General features: G+C 43.6%; 1 protein-coding gene across 1 annotated transcript in view; it reads left to right on the top strand.

The window, feature by feature from the left end:
- The window catches only part of SH3GL3 (SH3 domain containing GRB2 like 3, endophilin A3), a 53,931-nt gene that overhangs the window by 14,815 nt on the left and 21,794 nt on the right, over positions 1 to 17,322 (top strand). The window contains exons 5-7 of the mRNA XM_068991154.1: positions 1,130 to 1,288; positions 7,986 to 8,089; positions 11,295 to 11,404. Coding sequence (XP_068847255.1) covers positions 1,130 to 1,288; positions 7,986 to 8,089; positions 11,295 to 11,404 — 373 coding nt within the window. The remainder of the gene's footprint in view (positions 1 to 1,129; positions 1,289 to 7,985; positions 8,090 to 11,294; positions 11,405 to 17,322) is intronic.

Genomic DNA, 17,322 nt, shown 5'->3' with positions numbered 1-17,322 from the left:
TACTATAGATGATCAAGACTTGTGTCCAATATTCATTAGGCTTTTCATAGTCTCAACTATGCTTTATGTATCTTGGACCTCCTGAGTGGAAGCCCATTCATTTAACATATGCCTGACATATCTATAAAAGGTCTTGTTGGAGTCAAAGAGCTTTTACAGACATTTCATCACCCATAAGTAGCCAGGTTAAGCCCGGTTGTCCCCATTTACAACCATAGTTGTGGAGGTATGGAGGGGTTTAGAGACTTGCCCAGAGTCATGGAACATGTAAGAGAGATGGTTCTGACTTTTTGTCTCATACTTTTTTCACCCAACCATTGTGGAAGTTAGAACCAGTGCTTCCCACTAAAAAGAATAGTCAAGCTACCCACATGCTTCAGTGGGAGAGTCTGTTTTGACTTACACTTTCAATATCAAATATCTGTCTTCCAGGGGTTATAATTGTAAACTCCCTTGACCTGTATAGTGATCCCTTCTATAGCATTTCTGACACGAGAGCCCTCAGCTTAAACAGACTGTAAGGGGGAACTTACTGCACAGAAGGCACTGGATTGCACGAATGGACACCTCTAAATTGTCCTACTTCGTTAAAGAGATCGTACTTTCGCTCCTCTGTGTGCCTTACATTCATCAATAGCGTTTATTCGACTTATTTTGTAGTTATTTGGGAAATTTATGGAAGATCCCTAAGTATTCAAGAGGATACTAGAAATTTGTGTTTCATAATCTACTTCTTAGTGAGGCGTTGCCAAAAGAAACGTACATTTTTGGGAGTATGGTTAATGTGGTTGGAAATTACCTGGAAATTAATGGAACTTAATTGAAGGGTTCTATAGAGAACCTTGGAAAATTAATCTAAAACCTGATACTGCATCTTTATGTTCCATATAGACAATCATTTAGTCTATCTTCCATCCATCCATCTACCCATTCAATCATTCCACAAATATTCCTTGTTGACCAGCAGTGAGAGGAGCTGCTAATAGATGCTGAGTGCATGCCAGAGAAGTAGAAGGTGGGGTCCTGCCCCCTAGAATTTATGCTGAGAAAAAGCAATGACTATTTTCGTAATGCCAACAATTTGTTTGTGTTGTGTAACAGTTCTTTGAAGGACTCCTTTGTCTCTTAGCACCACCTGAAAAAGCTGGAAGGCCGCCGCCTGGATTACGATTATAAAAAGAAGCGAGTAGGTAAGATACCAGATGAAGAAGTCAGACAAGCAGTAGAAAAATTTGAAGAGTCAAAGGAGTTGGCTGAAAGAAGCATGTTTAATTTTTTAGAAAATGATGTAAGTATTTACACCAAACAGGAGACTTTAATGTGAATGAAAACGTTGACTGTATGACGAGGGTCGTCAGCATGTTGAGGAGCTTGGGAGCCTTAGTTGTTACAAATTTCTGGAATTTTCCGTAACCATTATCTCCTGCCTCAGAAATAGCTTCGGGCATCCAGCAAGTCCTGACTCAAATCTCAGATCTGGAGAGGGTCCTGTTTATCCTGGGATTACCTCAGAGATGCGCTTAGGTCAGCCCTGGGGAGGCGGGATTGTCTTGGGTGAAGTGCGTGATAGAGCTGCCCTTGTGATATTTGAGGCTATACTATTGGTGGTTTTGCAGGTGAATGGAAAGCCCAAGAATATGGTAATTTGTGGTCTTGCTAAAACTGTGCTCTGTGAGGCAGATGTTTGAGGAGGAGCAGCTTCCTTGGCTCATGGGAAGCCTCACTCATCATCCAGCTCTCCAATGCCTTTGCTTGTCACAGTGAACCTTCAGGATATGAAAACATGGCCAGCTGTACCCTTGTAGTACCTGTGAACTTGGCGATTGTGAAGGTCTTGACACAGATCCCTCAGAAATGCTAACATTCTCTTGTACCGTGATTCTTGCCACCGGCTCTTATTTTATTTGTGCAAGTAAAGTTAGATTTTGTGTGCGCGCTCAGTCGTTTCCAGCTCTTTGCCATCCATGACTGTAGCCCACCAGGCTCCTCCGTCCATGGGGTTTCCCAGGCAAGAATATTGGAGTGGGTGGCCATTCCCTTCTCCACGGGCTCTTCCTGACCCCGAGATCGAACCCGCGTCTCCTGTGTCTCCTGCATTGCAGGCACATGCTTTTCCACCTGGGAAGACCAGGTGGGAATGAAACTAAACAGGATGGTAACCCCCAAGCGGACACCATGAAGGTTGAAAGCCACTCTTCTTTGCCTTGGCAATGAGAGGTCATTTGGCATTTTTCAAGAATGCTTGGCCACCTGCCTCTGGAGTTCCTGCCCTAAGCCTGGCCTTGGTGAAGCCATGAGCCACCTCAGCCCAGCATTACTTTGGTCCTATTTGTTGAACTTTCCAACCTGTTGGAACAAGTCAGAGGATTTATATATCTGCAAAACTATGTTCTACTTACAATAATTTATTAAAAGGTACATTGAGGTCTTGCATCTTTTGAGTCAAGTCAAACCAAGTCTCCTGAGCACCTTTTATCTGCCATGGTGATGTCAAGGAAAGATTATGTTCAATGTTAACAAGACATCAATCCTGGAGGAAACAATTTGAAATTCCCATGTCCGTTAGACCCCAGTGCTGAGAAGCACATTCTGTTTCTCCTTTTAAATATTTTATCAGATTTTTTTCTTTTTTACACTTTATGAAAAATGAGAAGTGGTATAACAGTTTTCCCTTGTTGTTTGCTTTCCCTTAAAAATACAAAGTTCCTTGAAATTATCCCCAAACCATAGGCCATTTGGTTTAGTTTTGTCTTGGGTTGCCATATTGATTCAAAAATGAAGTATTTAGAGAGTGTTTTGAGAGGCATCAGATGCATGTATTCCTTATTGGGCTGCAGTAAAGATCGCCCCTCCGGCCCTGTGCCCTTTAGAGATGGATTTAAACTCTGAGGCAAACATGCTATCTAACCCATGTGCTTTGTCGTAACCTTCATTCATAATCTGTGATAAGCTATTACAAAGTACTCCATTAGGGAGACCTGAATCAATTTCTCTCTCCTTGGTGGTTGACCCAAGAGACCTCAGTTTTCCTTCTAGTATCAATCAAAATCAGAAATAATCCCTTCCTTATAAAAGCTCAGTCATTTGTCCATTTGTTGACAGGGACAGTATTCTGCTTGTCTCAAATGAGTTAACCCCTTCCCATGCTATCCTGGGAGAAGGCTAGTTTGTAACTCAGGGCTCACAGAGGCATGAATTTCAGGGTTCCCCCTAAAGTTTCCTTTAGCAGGTAAAGGTGGGGTGGTTTCATTCAGCTCTGAGGAGCAGGGTCTGCTCCCTCATTTTAGGACCTGGGCTCACATCTCCATGGAAATCGACTATTGAGATGGGAAGAGATCAAAATAAAGAAAGGGTGAAGGCCTTTGCAGGCTTCCTGGGTACGAGATTCCTTCTCTTTCTCTTCCCACCTTTCCTTGTGCTGTTTTTAACCACAGTGGTCCTTACCCATCTGTGCTGTGGTTGCTGATTCTCGAGATAATGACAGTGCTAAGGAGACCGGTGGTGGTGGTGATGATGACAGTGACGAGAGCTACCATTTACGGAGTGACTCATGAGAGGGAGGCTGCTCTTAACTTTGCCCCTCTCAGGTTTACAGTCGAGAAGACTCACAAGTTATTATGGAAGCTCCGGAAGACTGCCTTCATCCTCTTCTTGTGGCAACCGCAAGAAAGGGACCCAGAAAGGGACAGCCTTGTCTTTTTCCACAACAGTGTCTGGTCACATCCAGGTGGTCTGGCAGTCTTTTTGAGGAGGAAAGGTCTGGAAAATGTTCTCCAGTTCCCCTTGATTCTCTGGCCAACAGGCCATTTGTAGGGGTTTCCAGGTGAGGTTGCCTATCTGTCTTCTCCATCTACATTCTCCCTACTGGGAAGTAGGGGGGCAGGCATACAAGGACGACAAACGAGCCCCCTGCCTGGAGGACAGGACCGTCTGGAAAATCATGTGGGTGGCTTGGGCCTGTGCCCACGTTGGGCTCCAGCTGCCTCCCCCAGGCCTGGTCTAGCCTGTAGAGCCACCCTCGGGGAGTGGGTGGGCCGAGCAGAAAAGTCGCTTCACAAACCCACTCTCTTCAAGAAAACAGACCTCGTGGGCCAAGACCCTCTTGCCTTTCCAGTACAGGGTCCTTTCGCCCTGATCGCATCAATCAAACAGGCCTCCTCCTCCTCTGGTGTAGAAAGAAGGAAGGGGTGGTGAGAAGGACCTGAGTGGTTCACACCAACACTCCTAAGGGAAAGCGGCCTCTGTTTTCCTGCCTATTTGGGGTAGAGTTGGGAATGCGAGAAGAGTCCCCTTTGGCCCCCCACTGTTGTCCCTGAGGGACTTGTCAGTAAGAGTGGGACTTGAGACATCGAGCATTACTTCATCTCTGGCTGGGGGCCGAGTAACTTCCTTATTCTACACGCAGGCGCAAGCAGGAGGCATTTGGGGCCTTAAGCTTTCCAGGAGCCCAGAGGGGCAGGTCTAGGATGGTTCCTTCGCTGGGTCAGGCTGGGACTGCCAGTGCCCTCAGAGGCACCCGGAGCAGCGCCCCCTAGGAGAGGGGCCCTTGTACCCCCAGCAGTGGGCTCTGAGGTGGGGGTACAGGGTATTCAGAAGTTGGTTCCCAGCCTGCATTGCCTTTTTTTTTTCCCAATTATTGTAATGTTTTTGGCTGCGCCGGGTCTTAGTTATGGTGCTCAGAATGTTTAGTGGAGGCACGTGAACTCTTAGTCGTGGCACGTGGGGTCTAGTTCCCCGGCGAGGGATGGCACCCAGGCCCCTGCATTGGGAGTGGGGAGTCTTAGCCACTGGACCACCAGGGAAGTCCCCCCACTGCTGCTGAATCACCTGGAGACCCGTTAACATGCTCTTCTTCTGTCTTTGCAGAGAAGCTTATTCCTCATGACTTGACATAACGGAATGTAGGTCTTTGACTTTGGCAAGAGCCAGAAATACCACACAAAGATGCCATTTCCCCAGCTCCATGAAGGCAGGCATCTGCAGGATTCTGTATGCTCTCTTGATACAAACGCCCAGCCTGGGAACCCTCCCCTGTCTATGGGCTTCCAGGACAAGTGGACTGACTAGAGTCCAGATTCCTGGGTGCTTTTCATTGATCTAGAGTGGAGTTTCCCAAAATTTATTCCACAGGATGTAGTTTGTGTTTTGTCAATAATGTCTCCACAGTCAAATAAGTTTGGGAAACCCTGGGTTAACCAAAACTAAACAGGTTTTCTTTATCACAAGGCTGTTCAGATTATATGAATATATGAAAAATTAATCTCTAAGAGAGTCCTAAGAGAGAATACACACGGCAGTTTCTCAAAGTTATTTGATCATAGAACTCTTCCACACCACTATTATTACTATTGAATGAATGAGTGTGTGCTCAGTCGTGTCCCACTTTTTGCAACCCTTGGACTGTAGCCTGCCAGGCTCCTCTATCCATGGGATTTTCCAGGCAAGAATACTGAAGTGGGTTGCCATTTCCTCCTCCAGGGGATCTTCCTGACCCAGGAATCGAACCTGAGTCGCTCAAGTCTCCTGTGTCTCCTGTATGGCAGGCGATTTCTTTACCTGCTGAGCCATTAGGGAATTTATAACTATTATTTTATAGACATATCAAGGGACTTGTGATATGTGGAAGAAGACATCTAGGAAGTATTGCATTAGTAGAAAGACACATCCAACCAAGAGTGAAAGACCTGTTATGTGGTTTTGGTTTTGCTTCTGCTTAGTCACATGCCCCTAGAAAATGACTTTTGGGACCTCCCTGGTGGTCCAATGGTTAAGACTTTACCTTCCAATGCAGATGGTGCGGGTTCAATCCCTGGTCAGGGAACTAGGAGCCTACATGCCTTGTGGCTACAAAAAAAAAAAAAAAAAAAAAACACCCATAAAACCAAAGCAATATTTTAACAAATTCAATAAAGATTTTAAACATGGTTCACATTAAAAAAAAAATACACTCTTTTTAAGAGTTGGGCTTCTCTGGTGGCTCAGTGGTAAAGAATCCACCTGTCAATGCAGGAGACATGGGTTCAACCCCTGATCCGTGAAGATCTCACATGTCGTGGAGCAGCTGAGCCCATGCTCCACAACAAGAGAAACCACCACAATGAGAAGGCTATGCATTGCAACTAGAGAGTAGCCCTTACTTGCCACAACTAGAGAAGAGCCTGTGCAGCAATGAAGACCCAGCATAGCCAAAAGTAAATAAATAAAAATTTTAAAATATGTATGTATCTATATAAATTAACCTTACTAAAGACCGAGGAGTGTGGTGCAGTTGTTAACCAGCCACAGCTCTTGCACTGTGAGGAGCCTGAAGCAGATTCTGCTGTGATCCTGTTAGGCCATGGTGCTGGACTTATTTAAAAGCGTGTGTAAAAGCCAGAGACGTGAACCTTAAATCCTTAGAATTTCGCAGGGGCCAGGCTGTCTTTGTTTTGTTTATTGGGTTTTTGGAAATTTCAGGCTTAGGCTGGTTGCTTTTCCAGCCACAGAGTGTGGTTATGTAAATGTGATATGATGGGATTTCATTGTGCAGATGCGGATCACAGAATGACCCAAATGGAAGTCCATGTAGATCTTAAACACAGTGAGCCTGTGTTTAAGATGGTGTGCGTGGGCAAGGAGAATTAAAGTGTAGACAGATAAAGCACAGTCAATGATTGAAAATGAAAATAGCTTGGGTCTTTGAAGGCAAAGGAGCCCATGATTGGTTTTGCAGGGTTATTGTGTAGGAGGGACTAAGCAGGCAGACTTCCCCCTAAGTTACTTAGAAATGAAGTAAGGAGATGAGGTATGCACTCTGGGGAAGTTTAGGAAAGAGCGGGATTGATTTTGGTTTGTGCTTTGTCTGGTTCTGGAGTTCACGGCATTCACTCTTGGAACCCCTTCCCTCCCCATCACCTCCACCCAGTGATCCCTCCTCTGAGACGTGTGGAAATCAGCTCCATTCATCCCTCTTTTTTGTTGCAGCCCCCCAGACATATAGGGAAGCTGGGGGCAGAGCTCTGATACCCCACTGGAGATATCTCTTCCTAAAATTTTGCATCCCCACGTCTTTGGGGCTCTCTATATAACATAACTTTTTGATTTTTTTTTTAATCCCTGTAATTTGGTCTCAAATTTCATGAATGTCTTGGTTCATGGGAAAGAGAGATACCAGAGTCTTCCTAGTTCATTCCTTTGGGTTGTTTATTTCCGGGAAATTATTTTGTGCTGATGGCAATAAATACATATAGGGGGCTGGCATATCTTTGCCCTGGGGCACGACCTGCTCCCTGGCTTCTTTTCTTGTCTGAAAACAGCTTGTGTGCTGCTCAGTTGCTTGTTGTGTCTGACTCTTTGTGACCCCATGGACTATAGCCCACCAGACTCCTCTGTCCATGGGGATTCTCCAGGCAAGAATACTGGAGTGGGTTGCCATTTCCTCCTCCAGAAGATCTTCCTAACCCAGGGGTTGAACCTGCATCTCCTGTGTCTCCTGCATTGATAGGCGGATTCTTTACCACTGCGCCACTTGGGAAGCCTGAAAACAGCTTAATTTACTTACTTTCTTGATGTGACTTAGTTCAAAATTGCCAATAGAGACACTTCACTAAGGAAGCAAATTCATTTACTAAATGTTGGCTTGAGTTGTCATTGGAAAAGCTTTATCTCTACTTTTTCAGATCCATGAGCTTTATAGCATACACATCTCCCGAGAATATCATCTAATTGGAAAAACAGACTTTTTTTTATTGAGTTAAAGCAACTTCATAATCAAAACTAGATTTGAACATGTTTCTCTAGCATGTCTAGCTCTCTACCATGACCTGTGTGATTATTACTTTGTGATGAAATGAAACAAAATCGACCAGAGCCCAGGCAGACAGGGTTGGTGGTGGTGGTGGGGTGGGGGTCTTCCCTGAAAAGCCGGGTCTGGGTCACTAGTCTCCTCTGTCTGAACATGACCCAGGCGCTGGCCTCCACGGAGTCATTTTCCACTTGTGCCGCAGGTAGAACAAGTCAGCCAGCTGGCCGTGTTTGTCGAGGCCGCTTTAGATTATCACAGACAGTCCACAGAGATTCTGCAGGAGCTGCAGAGCAAGCTGCAGATGAGGTAAGTGCCTCCCCATTGACTGCCAGACGAGGGCCGCAGAGTTGAAGTCAGAAGTCCATCTCGCTCTCTTTCTCCCCAGTTCCCCCTTCCCACTGCCCCTTCCTGGGTTGCATTTTCTTCCACTGGTTTTCATGGTTGGGTGTGGATTGTGCTGAGATAATAAGCGTATGACTTTGTCCAATAGGACAGAACCTGGAAAGGAGGTCTGGCAGCTTTTCTCCTTTCTCGTTTTGCTCAAGTCCCTTATTTCATGACCTGTGTTTAGGGCAACCCAGGTTGCACACTTACCTTGGAGTTCAGCCCTTTCAGAGCGGTCCTGTCTTCATTGCTGACATGATGAGAGTTGAGCTGAAGGTGGGATGGTATAGGGCCACTCCCCAACATCTAGGGATGTGGGGAGGAGTGAGATGGTCTTCAGACAATGTGTATTATTAATAGTTTCAGGTGTATAGCAAAGTGAGTCAGTTATACATATACATACATCCCTGGGTTGGGAAGATCCCCCGGAGAAAGGAATGGCTACCCACTCCAGTATTGCCTGGAGAATCCCATGGACAGAGGAGCCTGGCAGGTTACAGTCCATGGGGTTGCAAAGAGTTGGGTACAACTGAGCCACTAACACTTTTCACTCATTTTTTTAGACTATTTTCTTGTGTGGGCCATTACAGAGCATTGAGTAGAGTCCTGTGCTATACAGCAGGTTCTTGTGTGCGTGCTCACTCAGTCAAATCTGACTCTTTGTGACCCCGTGGAGTGTAGCCTGCCAGGCTCCTCTGTCCATGGGATTTTCTCAGCAAGGATACTGGAGTTGGCTGCCATTTCCTACTCCAAGGGATCTTCCTGACCTAGGGGTCAAACTGCATCTCCTGCATTGGCAGGCGGATTCTTTACCACTGACCCACTGGGGAAGCCCACCAGATAGTATGTAATTATCTCGAACAAGATGTATTTTTACTTCCCCAGCAGAAATATCAGGGCATGTTTATAATATTGACTCTGATACTGAATGAGCCAAAAATGCCCCCAAATGGTCAAAGAAAGATTGCCATGTTCCTTATGACTTTACTGATGAGCGTGTTGTCTGGTTTTCTGAAAATCAGTGATGTCATGCTTAGTAACCCTATTAATTGAAATACTGGGTTGAAATACTACCCCCTTTTTTGATCAAATTTGAGAACAGATAATTGTTTTACATGGGATTATCATAATGAGTAAATTTGGAGGGATTTTGGCTTAAATCAATGCAGCAATTATAAAAGGAAGACACAAGATGTGTCCAGTCTCTGAATCATCCACTTTCGAAGGCAGGTAGTTCATCTCCTGCTCACATGTGTGTCTTTTCCTAATTCTATCTTTATAAGAGGAAAAAGAGAAGGAAGTGAACATTGTTGAGTGCCCAGTTCATCCCTGGTACTTGCTAGATGCCTCAGAGACTTTATGAGAGAAAATACTTTACAGATACAGACATACCTTGGAGATACTGAGAATTTGGTTCCAGACTATCACAATAAAGTGAATGTTTCAGTAAAGTGAGTCACATGAATATTCTGGCTTTCCAGTGCATATAAAAGTTATGTTTATGCTAAACTGTAGTCTTTTAAGTGTGAAATAGCATTATGTCTAAGGAAAAAAAAAACAACCCACTCTGTATTGGGTTGGCCAAAATGTTTGTTTTGGGGTTTTTCTGTAACACCTTATGGAAGACACCCAAATGAATGTTTTGTCTAACCCAATATATACTCTAATTTTAAAATATTTATTGTTAAAAATGCTAACCATCACCTGAGCCTTCAGCAAGTCCTAATCTTTTCTGCTGGTGAAGCATCTTGCCTTCATGTTGATGGCTGTTCAATAATCAGGGTGGTTGTTGCTGAAGGTTGGGGCGGCTGTGATAATTTCATAAAGTAAGACAACGAAGTTTGCAGCATCAGTTGACTCTGCCTTTTACAGACGAATTCCCTGTAGCAGGTAGTGCTGTTGGATAGCATTTTACCCGCAGTAGAACCTCTTTCATAATTGAAGTCAACCCTCTCAAACTCTGCTGCTGCTTTGTCAACTAAGTCATGTCATATTCTAAATCTCTGTTGCCATTCCAACAATCTTCACAGCATCTTCACCCGGAATAGATTCCATCTCAAGAAGCCACTTTCTTTTCTCATCTATAGGAAGCATCTCCTCATCCATTCAAGTTTTATCAGAGAATTGCAGCAATTCAGTCACGTCTTCAGGCTCCACTTCTAGTTCTCTTAATCTTTCCACCACATCTGCAGTGACCTCCTTCACCGAAGTCTTGAACCCCCCAAAGTCATCCGTGAGCTGCATCCACACCCCTACAACTCTCCCCATAGCAGCAATAAGGCTGTTTGGCTTTCTTATCATTTGTGTGTTCACTGGAGGGGCACTTTTCATTTCCTTAAAGAATTTTTCCTTTGCATCCACAACTTGGCTGTGTGGTACAAGAAGCCTAGGTTTTGACTTCTCCTGGCTTTTAATGTGCCTTCCTTACTAAGCTTAATCATTTCTAGCTTTTGATTTAAAGTGAGTGATATGAGACTTTCACTTGAAGACTTAGAGGCCATTATAGGGTTATCAATTGGCCTAATTTCAATATTGTTGTGTCTCAGGGAATAGGGAGGCCCAAGGAGAAGGAGAGAGATGGGGGAACAGCTGGAGGTGGTAGGTAGAACAGTCAGAACACATAGTTATCAATTAAGCTTGCCAGCTCACATGCCACTGTTTCTGGGGCCCATGTTAATTACAACAGTAAACATCAAAGATCCCTAATCACAGATCACCACAAAAGATAGGATAACTAAGAAAAAGTTTGAAATATTTGGGGAATTATCAAATGGGATACAGAGATGCAAAGTGAGAAAATGCTCTTGGAAAAATGGCACCCAGAGACTTGCTGTACAAGAGTTGCCACAAACCTTCAGTTGTTTCTTTCTTTCTTTTTTTTTTTTTTAAAGCAGATATCTGCAAAGTGCAATAAAATGAGGTATGTCTGCATATAGCCAAAAAACTACATTTGGGATATCAAAGCCATCACTTTGGGCTACTCAAGGGTCAATGTGTAAAAACCAACCCCTTCATGACCATCACCTTAGGACCTAAATGTGTAGGTCCACAAGGCAGAACAAATGTAGGTTTGGAGGCTTTGAATTTTTCATCAGATGTCTGACTCATCTTAAAATGTGTATCACAGGATATCGGCTGCATCCAATGTCCCCAAGCGAGAATACAAGCCACGGCCCATAAAAAGGAGTCCCAGCGAGCTCAATGGGGTGTCCACCGCCTCCTCAGCAAAGACAACAGGTGAGCTGACCGTTCTGTGGGTACCGCACGCCCTTCTGCAAGGCTCTCCTGAAAGTGCTTGCTCATTGCTCATTGCTGTATTCTGTGTGGCTACACTGAGGTCCTGAATTTCTCTCTTAGGTTATTTGGTAAATTCCTTTTCCTCCTTAGTAATGCACCCTTTCCTGCTTCCTTGTATTGAGCACTTACATCAAGGATGAATTCCACCACGTTCAGTTCAGTTCAGTTGCTCAGTCTTGTCCGACTCCATGAACTGCAGCACGCCAGGCCTCCCTGTCCATCACCAGCTCCCGGAGTTTACCCAAACTCATGTCCATTGAGTCAGTGATGCCATCCAACCATCTCATCCTCTGTTGACCCCCTCTCCTCCTGCCCTCAGTCTTTCCCAGTCTTTTCAAATGACTCAGCTCTTTGCATCAGGTGGCCAAAGTATTGGAGTTTCAGCTTCAACATCAGTCCTTCCAATGAACACCCAGGACTGATCTCCTTTAGGATGAACTGATTGGATCTCCTTGCAGTCCAAGGGACTCTCAAGAGTCTTCTGCAACACCACAGTTCAAAAGCATCAATTCTTTGGCGCTCAGCTTTCTTTATAGTCAAGCTCTCACATCCATACATGACCACAGGAAAAACCATAGCCTTGACTAGACGGACCTTTGTTGGCAAAGTAATGTCTCTGTTTTTGAATATGCTACCTAGGTTGGTCATAACTTTTCTTCCAAGGAGTAAGCGTCTTTTAATTTCATGGCTACAGTTACCATCTGTAGTGATTTTGGAGCCCCCAAAAATAAAGTCTGACACTGTTTCCACTGTTTCCCCATCTATTTCCCATGAAGTGATGGGACCAGATGCCATGATCTTCGTTTTCTGAATGTTGAGCTTTAAGCCAACTTTTTCACTCTCCTCTTTCACTTTCATCAAGAGGCTCTTTAGGTCTTCTTCACTTTCTGCCATAAGGGTGGTGTCATCTGCATATCTGAGGTTATTGATATTTCTCCTGGCAATCTTGATTCCAGCTTGTGCTTCTTCCAGCCCAGCATTTCTCATGGTGTACTCTGCATATAAGTTAAATAAGCAGGGTGACAATATACAGCCTTGACGTACTCCTTTTCCTATTTGGAACCAGTCTGTTGTTCCATGTCCAGTTCGAACGTTGCTTCCTGACCTGCAGGTTTCTCAAGAGGCAAGTCAGGTGGTCTGGTATTCCCATCTCTTGAAGAATTTTCCACAGTTTCTTGTGATCCACACAGTCAAAGGCTTTGGCATAGTCAAGAAAGCAGAAATAGATATTTTTCTGGAACTCTCTTGCTTTTTTCACGATCCAGCGGATGTTGGCAATTTGATCTCTGGTTCCTCTGCCTTTTCAAAAACCAGCTTGAACATCTGGAAGTTCACGGTTCATGTATTGCTGAAGCCTGGCTTGGAGAATTTTGAGCATTTCTTTACTAGCGTGTGAGATGAGTGCAATTGTGCAGTAGTTTGAGCATTCTTTGGCATTGCCTTTCTTTGGGATTGGAATGAAAACTGACTTTTTCCAGTCCTGTGGCCATTGCTGAGTTTTCCAAATTTGCTGGCATATTGAGTGCAGCATTTTCACAGCATCATCTTTCAGGATTTGAAATAGCTTAACTGGAATTCCATCACCTCCACTAGCTTTGTTCGTAGTGATGCTTCCTAAGGCCCACTTGACTTCACATTCCAGGATGTCTGGCCCACGGTTAGTGATCACACAGTCGGCCATGAAGATCATTTTTTGTACAGTTCTTTTGTGTATTCTTGCCACCTCTTCTTAATATCTTCTGCTTCTGTTAGGTCCATACCATTTCTGTCCTTTATTGAGTCCATCTTTGCATGAAATGTTCCCTTTGTATCTCTAATTTACTTGAAGAGATCTCTAGCCTTTCCCGTTCTATTGTTTTCCTCTATTTCTTTGCATTGATTGCTGAAGAAGGCTTTCTTTTTTCTCCTTGCTATTCTTTGGAACTCTGCATTCAAATGGGTATGTTTTTCCTTTTCTCCTTTGCTTTTTGCTTTTCTTCTGTTCACAGCTATTTGTAAGGGCTTCTCAGACAGCCATTTTGCTTTTTAGCATTTCTTTTTCTTGGGGATGGTCTTGATCCCTGTCTCCTGTACAATGTCATGAACCTCTGTCCATAGTTCATCAGGCACTGTCTATCATATCTATATCTACTGCCTTCTTGTGTGTCAAACCTTGGCCATAGAACCATCATGGTGCATTACCCTCTATATTTAAATTTTTAACTCTTGTAAAAATATTTTCCTAATTTAAGAAAAAATTTGAATCAGCATTGGCTGAGCACCTGCTATGTGGTAGGCACCGTCATATGTGTTGCATCATTATTTTTTAATTAGACAATTGGCACAAATATATGCCTAAAGAAAATGGTTGAACTGAGAAAAATAACATTCAAGTGGCGTAAGTCATACTTTAGCTCCTTGTGATCACTCACTCTACCCCAGGCCCCTTCCTAGATGTTGCCAGTGTTAAAAATTTGGTATGAACACTGTCATATCTATTGATGTGCATAGATATACTGTATACTTACTGCTTTAAACCCTTCACTGTTTTTCAAATACAAGATCTTATACTAGAGGTATTGTGCTACGCTTAGCTTTTGTAAATGTACCATTGTTTCTTGGAGTTATTCCCACATCATGCATATGGATCTATCCCACTATTCAAAAAAAATTTTATTGCAGTATAGTCGATTTAAAATGTGTTAGTTTTAGGTGTACAGCAAAGTGAATCAGTTATACATATGCATGCATTCACTCTTTTTTAGATTCTTTTCCCTTATAGGTCATTACAGATTGTTGAGTTGAGTTCCCTGTGCTCTACAATAGGTCCTTGTTAGTTATCTATTTTATATGTAGTAGTGTGTATATGTCAATGCCAATCTCCCAGTTGAGCCCTCCTTGCCCTTCTTCCCTGGTAACCACAAGTTTGTTTTCTAGATCTGTGATTCTACTTCTATTTTGTAAATAAGTTCATTTCTACCATATTTTTATTACTTATATCACATGTATATATATGTCTGACTGTCTTTCTCTGTCTGACTTACTTCACTGAGTATGACAATCTAGGTCCATCCATGTTGCTGCAAATGCCATTATTTTGTTCTTTTTATGGCTGAATCATATTCCATGTTGTATATGTTATCCTATTATTTTTTAATGGCTTCATAGTTTTCCATTATAGATACCATTTCCCCTATTAATAGACATTAAGGTTGCTTCCAGTTATTTTCTAAAAGGAATGTCCTTTATCTGTCTCTACATGCTGATGGGCAAGTCCTTCTTGGAAATGAAATTGCTGAGTTAGAGTGAATGCATTTAAGAGACCATTGATACTGCCAAATTACCTGCTGAAACAGGTACACTACTATTAATATAGCAATACCTGCTTCCCCTTGCCTGTGTCATTAGACTTCAGTTTTTGCCAAGTACTAATGGATAAACAATTCTTTGCTGTGTGTGCAACTTCTCATTTGAGATTCCATGTCAGTTTGCCTGGGGTGCTGTGTCTGTTACTGCTGCCCACTTCCCATGGTTTTGAGGGATTACAGATGCTTTGCTGAGTGAGGTGCAGTGGTTTCTGGTTTTCTGGCTGGCTGCCTCCCTCATGGCACTGTTTCAGGTCCCTGCACTCAGTACTCCTCCTGGAGGCAGATGCCTGGTCTCCCAGGTACTTGGTACAAGGCCAGGGTGGGAGGAGTCATCAGGCCACTCTTTTCCCAGAATGCCAACTAGTCCTCCAGCTCCCAAATCTACTTACTCTGAGGTTGGGGCACCCTCCAAACCCACTTTTGTTGCATCTCTTTTTGGGGACCATTTTGAGCTTCATTTTCTCCAGCTGCTTGATTTCTATCTTTCAGATATTCCTTATAGTTTTCATAATTTATGGTCCTTCTTGTTTTCCAACATTATTTGGAATTTAAGACATACCTATTTTATTTTTTAATTTTTAAAACTGATTTTATTGAAGTATAGTTGCTTTTCAATGTTGTATTAGTTTCTATGGTATAGCAAAGTGAATCAGCCATACATATACATATAACCCCTCCCTTTTGAACTTTCTTCCTGTTCAGGTCACCACAGTGAATTAGAGTTCCTTTTGCTATACAGTATGTTCTCATTAGTTGTCTATTTTATACATAGTATCAATAGTGTATATGTATCAATTCCTGTCTCCTAATTCTTCCAACCCCACTTCTTCCCCCTTGGAAGACATACCTATTTTATAATCCTTAGTGATTGCTGGGATTCCCTGGTGGCTCAGTGGTAAAGAACCACCTGCCAATGCAGGAGACATGGGTTTGATCCCTGGGTTTGGAAGACCCCCCGGAGAAGGAAATGACAACCCACTACAGTATTATTGCCTGGAGAATCCCCATGGACTGAAGAGCCTAGAGGGCCACAGTCCATGGGGTCACAAAGCGTGAGACATGACTTAGTGACTGAGCATGCACACACTTGTCCAAAGAAATGATGGATTCTGCGGGACCCCCTATTGAGTCAGTGAAAGAAGATTAGACCCTGGTTCTACTCCCTGGAAGGGGTGAGAAGCCTAGCTCTTGTCCTTTATCCTGCAGGTCCCCAGATTTGTCTTCTCAGACGTCTTTCATAGCTTCCACATCTTCACATCTGAAGTAGCCTTTGGAAAGCCGCTTCCTTGGACAATTGTGCTTACTGCTGCTTAGGTGTCTTGAGGGTTCTTCAAGGTTCAATAGATGCAGGTGTTTTCAGGTTAGAGCAGCACTTCCTTTTCCCAATTCAAGGCATCCAAAAGTGTAATAGCTTCTGATCTGGGTCTCCCAAGCACTCCCACATGCCAGTAATCACATCCAAGTTTCTTTCTTAGATAGCTCTTAAGACTGCCTTACTTCTTTCCTTTCTTGCCTAACCTTTCCTTTCTTTTTCTAAATATTTCTATATTTGGCTCTCTTGGGTCTTAGCTGTGGCACGTGGAATCTTCTTTGCATCATGCAGGCTCTTCACTGTAGCCCATAGACTCTCTAGTCGAGGCGTGTGGGCTTAGTTATCCTGCAGCATGTGGGATCTTAGTTCCCTGACCAGGGAGTGAACCTGTGTCCTCTGTGTTGCAAGGCAGATTCTTAACCACTGGACCACGAGGGAAGTCCCAGCTAACCTTTCCTAACTTATGGAGGCTACCTTGAGGCCATCTGGAATAGCAGATGAGTGGGAAGGCAATACCTTTAGATAAATCTTTGCTGTGGAATGAGGTCCATTCATTCAGTTTACAGAAGTCTCTGAGAATGACTTGGAGCACAACCTGCCCATCGTCCGTTCTTTGGTGGTACAGAAGCTTTTCTAATGCCCCGGGACCCAATCTCTGATTCTTGTCTCTTCCCTTTTAGCTTGCAAACCGGGCAATTCTTCCCTTTCTTACAATAAGTAGCTAGATGTACCAAGGAGCAGTTACCATCCAGTCACATTCTATTTTCCCCAATTTCTTCCTTTAGGCTCCTGATATGTGGCATGCTTTGAAAGTTATCACAGGCAAAAGTTTTACCAAATATTTGTCCACACCCTAACTAGGATCACCGACTTTCATGCCATTTTTATCTGTTTCTTCTTCATTACGGCTTGGCCACTAATTTTAGCTTTTATCATGACAACATCCCACTTCTGGTACCAGTTTTTGCATGAGTTAGGGTAAGAATAGTTACTGTTGTACAGAGACTCAAGAAAGCAATGGTTCAAATGAGATAGAAATTAAGAATGGAAGTCCAGGTCTAGAGGTTTCCTTTTAGGGAAGTAAGCCAAAGATGGTTGACGTTACTCCCACTCCCATCCCCCTGGGATGGACCTAGACACAGGACCACAACTAGCTGCAGAGGTTGGGGGAGTGGGTTTAGCTGGAGAGCCACATCCCA

Source organism: Capricornis sumatraensis, chromosome 19, assembly GCF_032405125.1.
Source record: "Capricornis sumatraensis isolate serow.1 chromosome 19, serow.2, whole genome shotgun sequence".
Taxonomy (NCBI): domain Eukaryota; kingdom Metazoa; phylum Chordata; class Mammalia; order Artiodactyla; family Bovidae; genus Capricornis; species Capricornis sumatraensis.
The sequence above is the reverse complement of the archived record's forward strand: the minus strand, read 5'-3'. Positions and strand labels throughout refer to the sequence as shown.